The sequence below is a fragment of the Myotis brandtii genome, unplaced genomic scaffold, assembly GCF_000412655.1.
Source record: "Myotis brandtii unplaced genomic scaffold, ASM41265v1 scaffold137, whole genome shotgun sequence".
NCBI lineage: Eukaryota > Metazoa > Chordata > Mammalia > Chiroptera > Vespertilionidae > Myotis > Myotis brandtii.
Genome location: NW_005354874.1, coordinates 3,881,998 through 3,902,451, shown reverse-complemented (window position 1 = coordinate 3,902,451; position 20,454 = coordinate 3,881,998). Strand labels below are relative to the sequence as shown.

Here is a 20,454-nt window from a genome sequence, read left to right as displayed (position 1 = left end):
GCAGTGGTTGGGTCTGTGGTGATGTCATGCCAGGTCTCAGGAGTCTTCCTGGATTCATGTTGTAGCACTGGCCCGGGGCTGACATCACTGGGTTGCTCAGGACCCTTCTGACCCCTGTGTGCTGAGCATCTTACTGGCCTGTTGCTTCACAGCTTGATTGACTTCTGACTGCTGAATTTAGCTTTTATCTTGGTTGCTGATATCTCTGGACACCCTGGTATTTCCCATTGTCATGAATCTCTTGCTTGTTCCAGAACTTTTCTACCTGAGAAATCCCTAGCCACCTGTTTGGCTGCCTTTTTTTTTTTTTTGCCTCTTTTCTCAGACTGTCAAAGCTACTCCGTCTGTAGTTTTCAAGCTGATTTCATTCTCTGTGTGGAAACAGTGCCTCTAGTGAGAGAAAGGGCTCTGACGTCACTAAATAATGGGCCTCACACCTGCTTTATCTCTTGACATTTAATCTCTTGTTCTAGGAGACAATTCAGTAAACTTTCCCATAATAATAATAAAAAAATAACACCCAGACTTTTTCCTTTCAGGCAAAGAAATCTTAATCCTTTTTTTGTTCATGTATTTTACCAAACCAGAGGCCCTGTCACATAACCTTTTCAGCCAGATAACAATTCACTTTTGAGGAGGAGGCAATCCAATTTTGATTGATTGATCTCAGGACACAATGCTTTTCTAAAAAAAGGTGTATACCAGTCCATACGTGATTGTCAAATAAAAGCTTGAAGACCAAACTTTTTAAAAAGGAAGAAACGAAGAGTTTAATTTCTTTCTTTTTATAGAATTACATAGACAGTTTTGCTTGTAAAAAACTTTTCTTTGAAAGTTGAAAATAATGCAGCTAGAAGCAGGAGCATTACCCCTGCCCTGTGGTTTTCCTGGGGTAAATGGAAAGAGTTGTATTAAAAGCTGCCCTCAAATTTTAGTTTTCTGCTGACTTCAATTGAACATTATTTGTGTGATTGTAAATCTTGGAGAAAGAAAGAAGACAGGTTCTCATATACCAGTAAGTGTCCTCCATTATAAAGAGACATCTATTAGAGGTATGATGATGATGATGTGTGTGTGCATGTATGTGTGTCCGTGACAAGTAAACATGTTTGTATGTCCAGGAAAAGAAAGGGAGTGCTCTTATGCAGGAGTCTTCTATTCACAAACCAGATATCTCCTTCCTACATAAGAAGACTCCCTGCAGCTTCTATGGACCACACTGGGACATGAGTTTAGGACACAAACCTGCATGATTATCACCAGTTTGTGATTCCACTCCTCAAGGGAGACATTTTTAACCTCCCTCATCAATGCTAAAGGAAAGACACTCAAGTCCCCCAGCTTTTTTGAGCAGCTATTGGTGCCTGGGCCATCACTCCTGGGCCAACTCTGAGATCCCTGCAGCTGTAGTGGACAGTACCCCACGTACTCTGATGGCTTCCCCTTCCAGGGCCTGCATCTCTCTGCCTCTCACTGGAAGTGCCAGGGTAGCTTGTTCAGCGCAGGAGTCCTTGCACATGGGGGTCTGAAAATCACTCACTTATTAACTGCTCTTCGCCAAAATGTCCTGGGGAACTAATGCCCCCCGACAACGCTCAACCAATGAGGAAAGGGAGTCATTTGGTAATGCCCCAGCTTCCCTGTCGCTCCAAGCAGCAATTCTAAGGTGTGTTCTGCACGGTGCCTCCCAGGGTCCTCAGTGGGACTGAGCGCATTTGCTCACAGCGGCAATCTGCTCATGACATCACGCTTCATTGGTTGCCTTCCCTTCCCTGACTCATTTCCCCATTACCTCCTTTGTGCTTCCTGGGGACACTGTAAAATAAACTACCTGCGCACAGGCCCAGATCAGGATCGGCTTTGGGAGGGACACAAACTAAGGCACTGTCCCCTATTTCTCCTTTAATCTCACCGAGGACATAACTCTTTGTTGTCCTATATTAAATTCTCCACTTTGGAATTGTTTTCTTTCTCAGTGATACTTAATAGATGAGTAATTCTTATGATTGAAGGCATCATAATTTCAATGACATGCTATTAATGGAAAAATAAAACTCTGCTTGGATGACATAAACACATTAAATATGCAAAATGAGTCATTATCTCTTCCCCCCCAAATCAGTATAAAGTATTAAATAGTTGTGAAATATTCTGTCCACCCTGATCCAATTAAGTTAAGCTGGCACATACATGGGTCTAAGGACTTACAATACAGTTCTGAAAATCATTATAGGAAATAATGGACATCAAACAGTTTTATTCCAGTAGTAGTTTTACCCTTTGGAAAAGCTATGTTTGTTAAGATTTCTCATATGTGACATATTAGCTGATGGCAGCCCCCATGATCAACTTGAGTTTTTCAAATTGTGGTCCACGGACCATCTACTGGACTCGCATGGATATTATTATAAAATGCAGATCTCTGGGCTTCTTATCAGATCTACTGAATAAGAATCTGTGGTTGGTGGGGCCTGGCAACCTATATTATAATGAGCTTCCCCAGTGATTCCTGTGGTTATGGAAGTGTGAGGATCATTTTCTTATTGACTGAATTTCACAGGCAAATAATTAAGGTCAAGACCTAAAATCATATTTTTTCAGTGTACTAGAGGAGAAGGCTATGTCTTTAAGAACCTCTCCTACTATGTGTGCTTAATGTATTAACTACTATAAATCTTATATATTTATATCATAAAAGCTATTTCTAATATTTTTAAAAAGAAAACTGAAATATTGGGAATAGCATTATCTCAGTAATATGCTCTTTAAAAAAATGACTACAATTCTTTTTGTTGTTTGGACTCACTTTTTTATCGACTACAATTCTATAATTTGACAGAAATTCTGGAAAAGCACGTTGTTCGTTCATTCAGCAACTTCTTACTCAATGTCTATAGTTTGTTAGGTTATGTGATTACAAAGATGAATAAAACTATGGCATCTCAAAGGCAATGACAGTGTAAAGAAGGTGGAGTCAGGTCTGAGAGTATGAGTTTGAAGTAACAAAGATGAATAAAACTATGGCATCTCAAAGGCAATGCCAGTGTAAAGAGAGTATGAGTTTGAAGTGTGAATTCTGATTCTGCTACTTAATTGCTGAACAAGTCTGGGCATGATATTTCACCTCACTGAGACTCGGGTTTCTAATATGTAAAAGGCAGAAAATAATGTCTACCTCCCAAATAGGTAATAGATATAACAGGGAACTTTGTGGAGTGCTTGGCCTATAATAAATGAATACAAAAAGCTATGATTTTAGTAGCAATAAAGTACATGATCTAGCAGGGCAGGAGAAAACACAGGCAGTACACACATTAGTTACACACCTGGATTCTGGAGCCAGATTTGCCGGTTTCAGGTTTTGACACCTATTCGTTGTGTGACTCTGGGCAGGTGACGTGACCACCCCTTCATCTTCCCTACACAACTCTGCCTCCTCTCTGACTTTCACATACCTTCTTCCTCAATAAACCTTTTGTTCCTAGCTCCACCTAGGTGTCTACTTCATGGAGAACCAAACAGACATATTGTTACATGTTTTTTTTGAAATGAGAGCAGTAGTCATGCTTGTAGACCGAGGATGAGAGAGAGAGAGAGAGAGAGAGAGAGAGAGAGAGAGAGCGAGCGCTGATGAGGTAAAGTCCACTAGAAAAGGGATTATGAGAGAACCAGGAACACAGACAGGCAAGGGTGAGAGACAGTTGCTGCTATATTCTGTTAACTTTCAGAGCTAATGCTACTTATTTTCATACTCCTATGAAGGGTATTGCTATATTTTTCAAAAGAGAACATTCTCTGAGTTTAACAGTTTTAATTGAAAACTACTCCATCTGAATGAGTCATGGCAAAAGCACTGACAGGAATAGGGGGCTGATTCATCCAATAATTAAGCTACTGAGAGATCTTCCTTGTCCTACCAGCATCAGTAAGCTTTAGTTTCTGTTTTCTAAACAATGTAATTTGATTATACTTCAAATATGGAGCTTTCTTATTTTCCTATTTATTATGTAAATTACATATGTAAATTCACATGGGATGAAAATATGCAGAATTTGTCTATAAAAAAGATGTGTGGACTATAACCAGAGCTTGGCTTTGAGTTGATTTTTCTGGTGATGAGATAGGGTTTGATTCACCCCAGTCCCACTTGTATGCAGTCCCCTTATATTCAGAGTTGAAGGTCATGGCTATAGCATAGGTGTAGTACTTAATTGAGAAAGAGTAAGAATATTGGCCTTACTAACAAATTCTAGCCAAAGGATACAGACAATCAACATTCTCATCTATAAGCACCCACTGAGCATCTATTAAACCACTTTGAAATAATTACTTAGCAGATATTCACTGAGCATGTACCATGCACCAGGTTCTTTATGGGCAACAAGGAAACAACAGTAGGTAAGATACAGTCTGTGCCTTCCAAAGACTTATGTGGTTGAAATGAAAAGTGGTAAGAATTATTCTAGGTTAGTAGAAGGAGTCTAACCTAGTCTTAAAGGAGAAATAGGGAGTGGTTTCAGGGAGATGTTTCTGGACCATGTCACATCCCATCTGAGCCCTGAGAGGTGAATGGGAGTGGCCAGGAGGAAGAGAGCATGGGAAGAGTAGCAGGTGCAATGGCCCAGAGAAAAGGGCACGTGGCTGTTATTGTAGCAGTTCAAGACGGATGGAGTTTTGAGTTCAAGGGTGGGGAGCCAGTCCTTGGAAGGTTAAGAAGTGTTATTCAGAGGCTACGAGATCTTAGTCAAGGAGATTTTGTGGGGAGTGGCACAACAGGTTCACCTTTTAGGAAGATTAGTCTGATTGCTGAGGGGAAATACATTTGGGGCGGGAGAGACGGGAAGTGGAAAGAACAGTTAGGAGAGGAGTTCCTTTCTTCCTGAGCATAGAGCTAGATCAGTGATGACGAACCTTTTGAGCTCGGCGTGTCAGCATTTTGAAAAACCCTAACTTAACTCTGGTGCCGTGTCACATATAGAAATTTTTTGATATTTGCAACCATAGTAAAACAAAGACATATTTTTGATATTTATTTTATATATTTAAATGCCATTTAACAAAGAAAAATCAACCAAAAAATGAGTTCGCGTGTCACCTCTGACACGCGTGTCATAGGTTCACCATCACTGAGCTAGATTATATGTCCCAACTTCTTAAATAGGTAGGCAGGGCCTCATGACTGAGTAGCAGCCACTGGACTGTGGCGAAAGCAATATATGCTACTTCTGGGACTATTCCCTAAAAACCCTCCTGTGTGGTCCACACTCCCTGCCCTCCTATGCCAGACCTTAGCAGTGGTTCTCAAACCTGAGAATCACAAAGACAGCTTGTTGAACACATATTTCCATATCCCAGAGCCAAAGACGATGATTCTACCAGTCTGTGATGAGGCCCAAGCATTTGCATTTTTGACAAGTTATCAGGTGATACTGCTGCTGGCTCAACAGCCACATTTTGGATACTGATGCCCTAAGAAATGCAACTTTAAGACATATAAGAAGAAATGATCCTGGATTCCTGAATGACTGTGCAGATAAGCTTCTCCCTCCTCAGAACCACTTTGAATATGAAGTGAGTAATAAATATACTTTTCTCATGTTAAGTTACTGAGATTTGGAGGTTGGTTGTTTCTGTAGTTCAACTTCTCAAATTAATACAGGTAACACTTGTAGAAGGGACATATTAGAAAATGTCATGATGTGATGTGTGTGATTGCCAGTACTGTGTCTACCTGACAGGGTGATCATTTTTATCATAATTGGATGAAGTGGGAGTGTAACTTGAAGACTTAGCTTATCTCCCCCTCCTTGTTGGCCTCAGTCCAGGACTTGCTCTTCCCTTTCACGTGGACTTACTATGATCGCTCATTTGGCCTTTCCCCCATTAGACCATGGGCTGATAGACAACCAGGAATTCTACTCACTATCCTCACAGAACTGATTCTCCACATGAAATAAGGTACTTAAGAAATAATTTTTAGTCAGCTTGCCAATGTGTCAGTGAACACTCAAGTGCCCAGTGAATGTGAGTGAGTGGAGGTATGCACCCTGTTGTCTTCTCCTGTAGACCTTCGCACATGCTGTTCTCATTCCCTGAACATTCACCCACCTCAGCCCAAGGTAGCTAACTACTCAGCTTAGACATCTCTTCCACCAGAATGGCTACTCAGATGAAATCCTGGCTCATTGCCCACCCTCTGTCCATTTACTTCCCTCTCTAGTTTATAAAATATGCATGTGTATATATGCATCATTCTATTTTGCAACCTACTTTTCTAAGTAAGCTTGTTCTTTCTAAACTTTTTTTTCAGTGTTGTTTCTCTTTGCAGCCCTGCAAAATTTTTTGAATCTATTTGCATTCCTGTAAAACAACATTTACGTTTGACTCAGTGGTTATCCAACTAGTCTAGTGTCATATGTCTATAACTCATTCAAATATTGGATACACAATGCCCAAACCTTGCCTGGCCCTCAGAAAGTACTCAGTGATATTGGAAATTCATTTATTGTATTGCTTAAGCCATAAAAATGGACAAAATCTCAAGGAAAACTTCTTTAAATAAAGAAGGCCTTGGGATGCTGTCCACAATCTATAATAATCAAAGCCTAATATGCAAATCGACCGAATGACCAAACAGCAGAACGACTGTCGGGATGACCTTCCAGGCGACCACCTTATGACATGCAGTGGCTCCAGGCCAGCCAAGGCGGGTATGATGTGATTGGTCGCGGGGCCCCTCCATCACCCCACAATCGCCCCACAGAGGGAGGCCCAGTCCACCAGCAAGTGATGCTGTGGCAGGTGTGCAGGGCCGGCCAGCAGTCACCCCACAGAGGGAGGCCCAGGCCAGCCAAGTGATCACACCCCATGCCTGTCACCCACAGAGGGAGGCAACCGGTGGTGGGGGAGGGGGAACAGCACCGCACAGATGGCAAGCAGTGGCAGTGGTGGGTGCGGGGCCAGCTGGCAGCAGCCTGGGGAAGGAAAGCCCCAATAGGCCCTGATTGTCAGCCAGGCTAGGGACCCTACCCAAGGGGTCCCGGATTGCGAGAGGGCACAGCCCAGGCTGAGGGGACACCCTCCCCCAACCCTACGCCCCATTCACAATTTTTCTGCACTAGGCCTCTAGTTAGGAAATAAAAATAATTTGGAGATGATGTCAAAGGAAAAGTCAGTGTGCATGCATCATGCTTTAAAATCAAGTGAAGCTCATGGAATGAATGTTGAATAACAGCCAGGCAGAGTCAACACTGAAAAATGTCCACCAAATGTGAAATGTAGAAACCCATGTTTGGTATTCACGTTTGTAGCATGGGAGTCCAATGTGAACAGAGCCACGACTGAAGCATAAGTAGAACTTCATTATAATGGAGGAACTGTACTGTGAAAGAATAGAGCTAGCATGTCATGCATATAAGACACCTAGCCATGAAGATTCATATGGGCTTGATGGGGAGAGATGAGCAACAGTAGCCACCACTGATTTTCTGTGGGAAGACCTGTGTATTTTGTAAGACCAAAGGGAAAGACCTAGTAGAAAGAGAGATATGCACGATGCTGGTAAATTGGAAAAAATTGAGGAGACAAGGCATCGTTTGACAAACAAAAAGGAAAAGGGATCATGTTGCAATGTTAAGGTTAATTTTTGGAAAGGAGAAATGTAGTTATTATGCAAACACAGAAGAGAATGAAAAGAAAGGTGTGTTGGACCAAAGATGTTTTTGGTAGAGAAGATTGATGTTTATGGAATTTCCTCTATAATGACCTTGATTTTTTCAGAAAAGTTAAAGCTAGGACAATCTGTGAGGAGAAAGGGTTTACAGACAAGAAAAAAAGAAAGAAAAAGAATGGGAAAAGTTTAGAACAGCTACTGAAAAGCTAATAAAAATATGACTTACAGGAACCATTACACATAGCACATCAATAACATTATTTTTTTTAGTCTAGAAAAAGAAGACCATGTTAATTTATAGCACCGGAGGTTTAGCATTGCTCTGAAATGAATACCTGAATTGGTGATCTCATTGTTGTATTTCTTTTCCCTATGAGAGCTAATTAATTCTAGGCACTTATTTTTTTGCACGTCTTAACTCTTTTGTGTATTCTTTTTATATGGCCTCCCTTGACCATCTTGTAATATTTACTTTCTAATATTTTACTCTCTGTGATTCATATTTGCTGTCTTTCAAATGAAAGGAACCTGATGGAAAATTTGTGTGGCCTTTCATGTTTGTTCAGCACACATCTATGCAGTGCCACTAACTGCCAGGAGCCGTGGGAAATGGCTGGGAAGTAACTAAGAATTAAACACTGAACCTGTTCTGTGGAAGGCAGACTTACAGATATGTCATTTTAGCACCCTGTGGCTAGTGGATGTCTGGGTGGGGGGCACAGATCTCATGATCTTGGCAGCTAGACTAATGATATCCATTCATCCTCCAAATATTTTGTGAGCGCCCACTATGTGTCATGGGAGGTGAACCTCTGGCTAGATGATATAGTGGGGAAATAACAGGTCTTTGCTCTTGGATATGTACCCTGAGAAAAATAAAAGAATGTGGTGTGATAGAGACAGCAAAGGGGAGTTATTCAGTTTGAGTCATTGGGAAAGGTCTCCAAGAAGGCAGCTTCAAAATGAGACCTGAGTGAGGAGTCACCTTTGTGGAGATGCTTCCCTGCAGAAGGCACATTCAACAAAATGGCCCAAAGGCTCAGATATGCTGGGCCTGTGCAAGCAGAGGGGAGGCCAGTGTGGCTGGAAAGAAGTGAGGGAGGGGGAGAAAGGAATGAGTTGCTGTTGGAGAGCTAGAAAGGGGCAGAGTGAGTTTTATTCTAATGCAATGATTCAGAACCCAAGCAGTAGTATCTCGGTGTTAGGAATTCAACCAATTTTGCAGAGGCCACCTAAGGCCACAATATTCTTTACATCACCACCACCAAAAAATGATTTCTAGTCAGTATTGTTCATTCAGTCATTCAATAATCATATATTGTGGATCAGCTAAGTGTCAGACACTGTTCTACGTGTTGAGGATTCAGCAGCTACAAAACAGAAAAGTCCTTGCAGACCTGGTGCATATATTCAAATGTAGATGGGGGTGAGCATTTCAAATAAAGGAGCACTAAGAACAAACGCCCAGTAAGTACAAGAGAATGCTTTTACTATTTGGAAAAAAAAACAAACAACAAACAATAAGAACCAAAAAAAAAGACATGAGTGAATGAAGAGAAAGTGACAGAAGAGGAGAAATCCTGGAGGCAGGGGCGTGGCTCAATCTCACTTGCTAATGAACTAAAGAGAGGAATGGAGACATGACATTGTACTGAAACTGGGCCTGTATAAGACTTCCAGACTATTCTTATTTATTTCTAATTTCATAGACTGCTTTTTTAGGGAAAAAATCAAATAGAAATGATAAAACTTCTGGTTCCTGAAGAGTCTGTTTGCTGGTGATAACCATGTTGGGCCAGCTGCAGTGTGAATAAAAAGTAAACCTATTAAAAAGAATGTTTAATTTTCTCCAGCAAGTTTCACTTGAGTTTCACTTTCACTGGTGTGTTGTGCATTTGCACATATAAGATTTTCTATAAATTTACTGATTTGCAAATGCTAATAATTAGCTTTAAATTGCCATTTAATTTTCTCAAAATGATTTAAGGTTACTATATCATGAAATAACTAAGAGTGTGATATATGGCAGTTATTTTGTGGGAAAAGCAGTTTCAATTTTCAGTATCAAATATATAAAATATACTTCATAAGAAGTTATGTAAATGAAATACAACTTTTGTAGTAAAAAAAGATTTGGGAGTTAGCAGCTGTTGGTGATTAATTTATTAAGTTAGGGGACTAACTGTTACTTTAAATCAAATAAAGTAACCGGATAATGCTTAATTTAAGAGGAAAATGAGAAAGGAGGCTAGTATTTGGGAGGGAAATTTCTGGATAAAGACCCAAGGGACCATGTTTTCAGTCCTGATTGTCCACTAACTTTCCATGTGGCAATGGAAAGGTCATCTCATCTCAGTTGCTTAATTTGTAGAACAAAGGAGCACAAAAATAATCTCTAAGTCCTCTAGCACCTCTAAACTAAAGATTAAAAATCAATAGCCATAATGTATAAAAGACTCATAAATCAATAACATAAAAAATGAATATTTTGTTAGAAATATGGGCAAAAGATACACACAATTACCCAAAGAAAAAATAAAAATAGCAGTAAGTAACCAAAAATAGTTCTGGCACCAGATTAAATAGTATGACTAAATAAAAAACACACTATATAATACAAACAATAACAATAAAATGTATTTAAAAATAAACTCAAAACAAAAATGCATGTAAATGAAAATACAATAACAATAAAATGTATTTAAAAATAAACTCAAAAATGCATGTAAGTGAAAAATTTAAATGCTATTAAGGATTCTAAACAAGAGTATGCTGGTAATGAAGACTGATTGTAAGGATGGCCTAAATTTAGCTTACTCCCATTAAAAAGTACCCATTGTGGAACACAAACTAATGATGAAATTTGTATGGAAAAATAACCATTCAACAATTATTTTCCATCTAGAAAAATTTTCTTAATGAGCTCATTCAACATAGAGGGTTTTTTTTTTGCTTAAAGTGGATGAACAGAGCTATAGTGTGAATTAAGACTGGGTTAGTTGCATTAAGACTGATTCAGTTCATTAATAAGCAATTGCATGTGGACTGTCCTCCAATTCCCCAGGTCATCACTGTTTTATTTTCTACAGAGATGACACCAATAGTAAAATTCTGTGTGGGTACCATTGAATATTAAACCCTTCAGTATTTTACTTTTAGGGAATGTGTTTCCACTTGGTATATACTTAAACATGATATTTCAGTTGCACTTAAATCATTTGCTTAATTTTAATGGTTAAGTCACCAGTAAGGAAACCCTGTGACCAAATGGTTGAATAAAAACAAAGAACCAGGTTTCTAAACATATAAATGGGTTCTTCATTTTTAGTCTTCAGGGCCCAACAATGTATCAATAGAAGTTGAAAAATAAAATGAAATCCCCCTTAAAGACTGAAGAAATATTGCTTTCCTACGAAAAACCAGAAAGCTGGGAAGAGTAAGTGATGCCTAGCAGTCAATAAGTAACTGGCAAACAGTCCTCCTTTCCTGCCTCTCTGCCTCCCCCTCACCTTTCTATAGGCCAAAGACAAGACTCTAGGATGAGGTTTCATGGGTTACCAGAGTGCTCTAACCCTAACACAAACAGATACAGGAGTCAAGGAACTTCAAATGCTGACCACGGTTACCTCAGGAGGCAAGGGTAGGGTCCATCTTTGGCCAAAGGGAGACCTGCTCCAAAAGAAAGGCAGGTGCATTGAACACTACAGCAGATGTTTGGGCTAGGAAAAATGGTCCGGGTGGGAAAGGAACATGGCCCAGGGATATTTAATCTGCTGTGCTGTATTTTTCTTGGCTTCTGTTGAACCCAGATGGTGATTGGGTTTTTCCCCAGCACACAGACTCATGGAAGAACAGGTTTTTTGCTTTGTAAATGAGGCAGGAAAATTTGACCTAGTTATCTGCAAACTCACACAGGATTTCTCCTTTTGAGTTGATGACAACCTAGGGAGCAGGCATTAGGCTATTAATGCTATCTTCTTCTTCAGCATAACAAACTGACATTTACTGAGAATGCTTTTGGACTAGAAGGAATATACATCAGATCCTCCTAATAGTGGTCAACATCAGTTCTCCATTTTATAGGTGAGGAACAGAGGCTTGAAGAAGAAAGGAAACTTGCTCATGGTCACCCAGTAGGAATTGATAGGCCTGGGATTTTAATTGTGTTTATATGAAGACAAGGCATGTTTCTGACCTGTGTAACTGGCTGTCCTATATTTTAAAACTCAATAGAGGTAGAGAAAAATGTAAGAAAGCCCAGAGATAAACAATGGCACTCCTAGGGGAGAAGTGCTTGATGTATTAAATGTTAACACTGGAAGGGAATTTAGAACTTGAGTCAGGGAATCTCCTCACTTTTCAGGTATTCTGGAAATCAAGTGATACAGTTGAGGATGCAGAAGGCAGGTGTAGCCTGGATGAGACATCGTAGGTCTTTTCAATTCAGTGCTCTATTTATATTCCCTGTGGTCTGTCTTCACAGACACTTCTCAGAACATCTAAAGGCACAAGCCACACAGACCAAAACCATCTGCTAAAACCTTCTGGCACTAACAGAATACCATTACATATAGTTATGGTCCAAAGACTCTGCAAGGTGGTAAACTGGAATGCTACTATGTGGATTCTCCATAAATCTTATCTTCTTTCTATATCTCTCCTGGGAGAGTTCAAAATTTAAAAGACTATAAATGCAGCAGCACTGTGGCAAGCCATTACTCACTAAAATGGAAGGACTTGGCCATGGAGAATCTGAGCACCTCCAGCTAGGATGTAACACCATGAGCTGGAGTTTAGGCTCTAGCATTCTGCCTGGGGCAGTGGGAGGCTGTAGTTACCATCAACACAATGGCCTTGACTGATGATAGTCTCCCAAACCATCCCTGATATGCACCACAGTATTGGAATCCCAATTTTATTATTTTTCAATCTGTAGTTTTTGCTAGATATATGGACAAGGTAAAACTTTAGAAATACAGAACCCTTTTTTGTCCCAGACACCCTTCTGTGCTCCACAATTTCTACTTTTAGTTCTCTGGGTGGTCATCTTCTTACCTTTAAATACCATGGAAGTAGCTGCTATTTTATTTATCTTTCTTAGAAGATATCTATTGACTCTTGTAATGACCAATGGAGATATATCACTTATGCCGCCACCCTCTCTTCCAAGATTTTGATAGCTAAAGTAATTTCTAGCTTTTCTGTTGGTCAGATTTGAATCTTTAATGCACCCAAAGTATACAAGTTCTACAACCTTTCTGTCGAGCTTTCCCTACTCCCTTTACTGTTCCCACCATCAGTCACACACTTCCTCTGATATGTTCCAGAATAACATTTATATTCTCTTCTATAACCATAAGAAACCAAAATACTTTAAATCTTAAAACTAAGAAATAGCATGTTTATAATAAAGGCTAAAATGAGACAATGTATTGAATATATTATTTTGATTATGTTTTATTCCTCTTCCTTATCTAACACCTTTTCCAGCGGACAATGACCATTGTAGCCACTGGAAAGTGGGAAGGCTACTTCCACCTCTGGAAGGAGGGAGAATGTAGAGCAGGGTTCTCACCCTTGGCTACACATTGTAATCACCTATGGAGCTTTAAATTCTGATGCCTTGTTGTCATCCCAGGAACATCTAATATAACTGGTATATCATTTGGCCTGGGAGTTGGGATTTTTGAGGTAATTCTCATTTATAGTTAAAGTTGAGAGGAATTACTGGTCATGAAGGAAATGTAAAGGGAAAGTCTACCCCTTGTGACATTCCCTTTCAAATGTAGGATAAAGGCTAAATACCCAGACAGAGGCAGTATGCAGATAGGTTGAGAGGAAAACCAAAACCTAAGGAGGGACTTTTGCTTCACTTCTTATTTGGGATGTAAAGCATATATCCCAGGAAGGTCTCAGCTCCACCATTCTGCATGAGCTGATAAAGGATGGTGTCCCAGTGGGATTAGGTTTAGCTCCCCAGAATCTCTCTGCTTGTCGTAAGCAGAAGTCCCAACATGACCTATGGGTAGGGCACCCAGAATGTAGATGATGATGCCGACTGGTGAGTTTACTTTGGCAGTCACCATAGCGAGGAGCAAGCAACCCTCAGCAGGACCACCATGTGCAGCTGAGCAGACTATAAAAATGACACATTTGCATGGAGCATTAATGTCAGTCATGCTCCTCGAGAGTTGTGATATATGGAGCCTTGATCCTCTAGCTAAAAAGTGCAAGATGAACCACTAGGGGTAGGAAAAGACTATGAGTCGCAGTCACAATGAAGGGCCAATTGAGGTCAATGGGTGGTGTCTTGGGAGAAGCCTGCATTGGACTAGAGAGAACAGACCATACATAGATTTCGGTGTTAGATGGCAGCAGGGTGCTCATTATTAGGTAGCAAGGGGCATTGCTGGAGAAGCCAGAGGACAATGAAATGAGAGAAAATATGGAAAACCAAGGATATACATAAAATAGATTAAATCCCCAAAGATACTTTAAATTGTTGGCTCAAATTTAATTTTCTTTTTTTTGTTGTTACACAAAAGGATAGAGTTTTAAGAATTATTGTATCTACTAGCATTATCTCATTTAGGTATATATTATCATCTTTATTATTTGCACTTTTGAATTAACAAGTGTAAATGGTGGACTATCTTACAAAATAATAGGAATTTTGTTTTCAGGTGGCTCGAAAGTACACTACAGTCACAGATCTTGTCCACAGAACCAAGATTACAGCACTAGAGTCACTCAATTAGGGAATGCCCATGGCATCAAAGTAAAATTAATTAAAATGGTACCACATTTTAGTTTACATCATATTAGAACAAATTTTCTTGTACAGCATTTTGTTTTTACTCTGGGTTGAGCCCAGTAATTACTGGATCCCCCGTTTTCTTCCATTTTAGTTTTCTCATTTTGTTGGTGTGCTTTTTCAAGCAATTTCCTAAGATAAAAATTTTGAGACTCTATGTCTGAAAATATATTTATTTTGGCTATACCTTTATTAGAGGAGGTATTCAAGTTCAAATAACTTTCCCCAAAACTTTGAAATCTATGTTCTATTGACTGCTAACACTCAGAGTTGCTGATTAGTAAATATGGTTTTGTTGTTTGATTGCTAGTTTTCTAATCTGAAATTTCATGACAATATCCCTCAATGTGAGTCACTCATACAGTTAATAGTTATTGGTCTCTTTCAATTAAGTCTGGGAACTTTCCTTAAATTGATTATTACACTTCTACTCTTCTGTCATATTTTCCATTTCTTGATCTTTCAGCTCATGTATTGATTTTAATTTTGGCAATTTTGTTTTATATTTTAAACACTCCTTATTTTCTAATTGTTGCTATTTAAATGACATCCTCTTATTTTGAAGATTTTTTTTTATTCAAGATATTATAAATTATTGCGATTTCTTTTTGTGTGTGTTTTTAGGGATAGTTCTTTCTTAAAATTTTTAAAAATTTATTTTACTTCTATTTTTTAGTCTATCGCTTACTCTTTCTGATTCCCAGTGCTAGCTTTCCTAGTATGTTTACCAATTCAGGGTTGCCACTCATATACATGAATAAGAGACCAGGGTAATACAGGTTTCCTCTGATATGGACATAGGTCTGTCTCCCTGCCAATGGCTTCCGTGGGAGGATTTCTGATTGGGTGGGGGATCCTTGTGAAAAGTAGTGTGCGTTGATAGAGTTACCTTAAGGTAAAATGACAAGGAGACAAATGTCAGGCCCTCAAGTGCCAGAATGAGGGGCATTAATCTTGGGTGGTAATATCCAGAGGAACAACCCCAAATTCTTCTCTTATTTTATTTGCTTCATTTCTTTAGGATTGAGCTCCCTGCTCCCTTAGGTACCATGGTGGGGAGGCTGACTGCTTTGGCTGTTCCAAAGAGAACTTCTGTCAACCCCCTATACTCAGCTCCTCTTACTAGCCTTGACCTTCATCTTTCCTACTAACTATATGTCCTACTTTCCCAGTATAGTCTCAGGTTATGCTTTTTGCCTCACCCAGTATAATTACTGGTAGTTTTACCTTTTTTTTTTCATAAGTGTCCTAGTCTAAAAAATAAATTGCTTGGTCACTCTACTACTGAGCACCGACCCTGAGCTTCTCTGGGGTTCTAACATGGACAAGCTACTTCCTCCTGCAGGTGACCTCTTACAGTCTATTCTAGTTTCTGTTTCATCTTCAACATATTCTCACTTACTTTCCAGTGTTCACAAATTTGTTAAAAATCCATTGTCTGTCTCCTGATTTCTTCTCTGTTGGGGTTTACTACAAATTTGTGTTTCTATACTGTTATCCCAATGGGGTGTTTTAGAGGCATGAAGGTGAACATGTATGTTTATCTTGCGATCCTGAATAATTTCATGTTTGGTTTAAAACAAAATTGAAAATGTGAAATCGAAGCCCCAGCCTTTGTTCAATGTTGCTTTATTTAGGACAATAGTATTTTCCCAAATACATCATCATTGGCCCAGTAAGCATACAATATACTGTACTGACATTTACTGTCATCAGAGATGGGCAGAACACAGGAGCCAGAAAGCTCAGTTTAATGTTCATTGTAAAACGTATGTTTCTTAGGACAACTTGGGGTTCAGTAAATAATAGCCATGAATATAGTCTTTGCAGCAGAGAAATAATCAGGGATAAATTTTAATACATTTTTGTCCATGTGAGAACCATTAATGACATTGTTCCCCCATTTAATTCAACTTGACAATACAGGGGAAAACCCATAATGCTAAAATGTAAGTTATGCTAAAAATGTGGTTGAACATTAAAAAGTCCATATACTTATAACTGTATTTAATTTAAAACACATTAGCTATGATATGGCAGTGACATTTTTACACCCCCTTTTCTTTTCATATTCTCTGGGTATTATTATGTTTTAGACACAACTAGGCATCCATGACATCTTCCAAAAGTGCAAAGATGATAAAGCATGTGGGTGATACAAATTATCTGGCATATTTTGCTCCCAAAAGTGTTTCCATAAGGCACCACTATTTGCCTTGCACACTTTAAGCATGATCCCTGATGACCTGAGAACATACATGTGTTATCCAGATCTTTGATGGTCAAAGGTCACCTGGCTGCTATGAGCATGGGGTACTAAGAGCATGTTCCAGAATAAGGTAAGGTACCAAAATAGTTAGAATATAGAGAGCCAGTAATTCTGTTATTCTGGACCCCAAAAGGGAAGGGACATTGGCATTAAAATACTTGCTACTCATAGGAATGTAAGAAAAGTGTTACATAACTATAAAGGCAGTGAACTGGGTTGATATCCCCACAAACATTCTGCACTTGATATAAACTAACACCATTTCAGAGTGATGGAACATGTAGAGGAGAAACTAAACTCATCAAAACTGAGACCTACTTTGCAACCTGGGTCAGAGAAAAGGGAACATAAGCTCCCCATTTTCTGGGTGGTGGTGAGAAAAGTGAGGGAAAAGATAGGTGCGAGTTGAGGTGCTGCTCTAGAAGTCTTCATGTCCATTGCAGGGCACGCTTGGCATGCAGGGCTCCCACAGAGGAATCTGCAAATCCTCAGTCTTGCATTCCTTGAAACATATTCAGAGTGGGGTAGTGAAAGTTAGTACAGAATACATTTTCAGATGTGACTACAAGTAGGGTTAACTTCAGAGCCCTCAATAACAGCATGCACCTTCTCAAATTCATTCTTTTGAAAGAAACTTCACTTATTTTGGATGTCTAAATCTCAAATATTTTATAACAAATTTAGGAATAAGACTAGCTTGTTTTTGAGAATTAGCTACACACTTACACTGTGTACTTAAAAAGTAATTTATTGGATGCTTACCTGAGTTTCTAGGACTTTGAGTGGCAGCCACCCAATCACAGGGAGTGTCATTGACTGAGGGCCCAGCTGCTGGGCTCCAGCTTATTTGTTCCGTGTTTCCCTCAGACTGCTCCAGACCAATGACTGAGAGGAACTAAGGCAAGTCTGTTGTTGGCTAAATTTCCTCAAAGACTTTCAGGTGCTTTGTCAATTCTTACACTGCACACTCCCCAACCCTCCTTCTTTGTCTCCTTCACTTGGAGGTCACACTTACAATGTGGTCTGATGGCTCTCCCCACCTTCCCAAACCCCCTCCTGCTTTTCTCTCACACAGGCATTTCCCTGAAGAAATATTTCCCAAATGAATCACATCTTAACATCATCTCCTAGAAAGACCTAGACTAACACTCTGCACCTTAGGACAACTTGCATTGCTCATAACCTCTAGAATCTTCTGGTATTTCAACCTATGGTTCAACTCCAGACAATTAGGACTTTACATCTTCCTCAGAGACAAGAAGCCAGGTTCAGCCAAAGGGTATGGTCAATGGGCTCATTCTAGAACAGTGGCTATTGTTTCGGCTTCACATAGTCTGTTGCTGTACTATCCGGCTGGTGAGCATTGACAGACCTTCAACAAACAAATGATGCATCCTCAGTATCTGGTCTCACACCCCATTGTTCAATAGGGGAGCAGAATGCCAGGATCTGGACTAGGAAACACTTATTCAGATTCCCAGTTCACAGCACTTCCCATGACACAAAGCATTTCTCTCTCACCAACATGGCCCAACTGGACTAGGAAACACTTATTCAGATTCCCAGTTCACACAAAGCATTTCTCTCTCACCAACATGGCCCAGCCAGGGGTCGACCAAAAACATCTTGTTTTCTATTTAGGGTAAGGTCCTCAAAGTCCCAATCTGAATGCATTGAATGTGCTCAGGGAAGCTTTCCCTCCCAGCCTGTGAAAGATTTGAAATGCATTCCTGACATTTGAAAAGGACTGGCTTGGTTTTGAAAACGAGAATGACATTTGGGAAAAAAGGTTTTGGTTTTGATAAGACCGTATAAAATTGTGTTGAGAGGGTACAGTCCTTCTCTCTGAGTTCCCAAGTCTGTTCCCTCATCAGGGATAGTTTTTTTTAAATCCTCACCCAAGGATATTTTTCCATTGATTTTTAGAGAGAGTGGAGGAGAGAGGGAAAGACAGAGAGAAACATCCATGTGAGAGAAACACTTCAGGGCTACTTTTATTCCAGTTGCTGATTTGCCAGAATCCAAATCATGAGGAATCTGGATTCACAGGGCCCTAAATGAGATTGGGGGAAAGTGATTGCCAAGGGCTTCTGGTCTATCTCCTAGGGGATGGGATGGGGATGGGGCGGCGGGGGAGAGAATGCTAAGTCTCCCCACAAGTTTCTCACACCCTAAGTCCTTCAAAAGCCAAAGGACCACATCCCAGGCACAGCACGCATGGAAGATATGTGATGAGCTGCCCATGAGGGCTTTCAGGCTGCTCCTTGTAGCTGAAATCATGAACACACTCTGAGGAGGGTAAAGCCCAAAAGCACTTTGATATAATGGTTGTGAAACCATAGTGCTATTTCTTTCTATTTTCTAAAACTGTCTTGTTGCAATATGGTTGGTACAAAATATAAATTCTAGAGGGAAAATAAGATAAAGTGGTAAAAAGACAAAGCACCATTCTTTTGTATTCTATCCCCTGGTCTTTGTGGCTGTGATCACTGGCATATGCTGAGATAAGTGAGTGCCTGTGGGATTTTGTACCCAGCACGAAATGTCACAAGATGCTGGTCCTATGGGAGCCCTGCAGAGAAGGGCCTTTGGAGGTCAGCTCTCTGCAGTTAGGCTGTGTGGTGCTGCCTGGGCGACCCAAATACACCAGGACTTACATCACAAGCCCATCTCTCTCTGTCTTTTTCTAAGGTGAGATTTCTATAATCATTAATAATCTTAATAAGAATTAAGACAGCAATAAATTAAGACAGCAGTGATAATGTAGCTTATCTAAAGCATTTAGAATCAAGTAAGTGGAGAGAAAAATTGGACTTCTGCCATTGTAGTCTAAGGTGGAACCCGTCAAGAATGACCTAGAAGGATTAAGAAGAGTTCCCATTGTCTTTTTCAGCAATTCCTTACAGTTACTGATTTGCCAGAATCCAAATTTCTATTTGTCCACAATCTAACACTTCTCCCTGAGAATGTGGCTCCTTTGGGGATTTTGAGTGTCTGCATAGGATGAACGGGGGAGGGTGTGGGATGATGTTTCTGTCCCCTGCTTTATAATATGCTTTGATTCCAACATCAACAGCTGGAAGAAGTTCTAGTAGATTTAAAACCTCAGAAGAAGGAACATGAGTTAGGAATTAATGATAAATACTAAAACTTTATAGCTGAGTGATAGCTGTTTCTATACTACTGTGTTTTTGTTTGTCCAGGTTTCTATACAAATGTCAACCAGGATTATGGCAGTCATGTTATATATGCTGCAGCATTTACTATTAGGTGCCTACATAAAAATAATGTCAGTGGGAGCACCTAGATCCACCTCTATTTTTTTTGTAACATTTTTAAATTGAACTTTTTGGGATCACATTGGTTAGAAAAAAATTATAAGTTTCAGAAATACAATTCTATAATAAATCGCCTGTGTATTGTGTTGTGTGTTTATCACCCCCCATACCTCCTTCCCTCTGGCAATCACCATACTGTTGTCTGTATCCGTGAGTATTTTTTCTTTGCTTTGCTTAATCCCTTCACCCTTCTCACCCAATCCCCTCTGACAGCTGTCAGTCTGTCCTCTGTATCCATGAGTCTGTCTCCACCTTGTTTGTTAGTATATTTTGTTCATTATATTCCACATATAAGTGAAATCATTTGGTACTTAACTTTCCCTGACTGGCTTATTTCACTTAGCACAATAATCTCAAGCTC

At 39.7% G+C, this 20,454-nt stretch overlaps 1 protein-coding gene across 3 annotated transcripts in view; it reads right to left on the bottom strand.

Annotated features, from left to right (window-relative positions):
- The window catches only part of MACROD2 (MACRO domain containing 2), a 1,947,520-nt gene that overhangs the window by 28,215 nt on the left and 1,898,851 nt on the right, over positions 1 to 20,454 (bottom strand). The window contains exon 17 of one of the 3 annotated variants that reach the window (XM_014535042.1): positions 17,132 to 17,257. The exons of the other annotated variants lie outside the window; for them this stretch is intronic. Coding sequence (XP_014390528.1) covers positions 17,244 to 17,257 — 14 coding nt within the window. The 3' untranslated portion in view covers positions 17,132 to 17,243. Of the gene's footprint in view, positions 1 to 17,131; positions 17,258 to 20,454 lie in introns of those variants that run through there. 3 annotated transcript variants of the gene reach the window in all.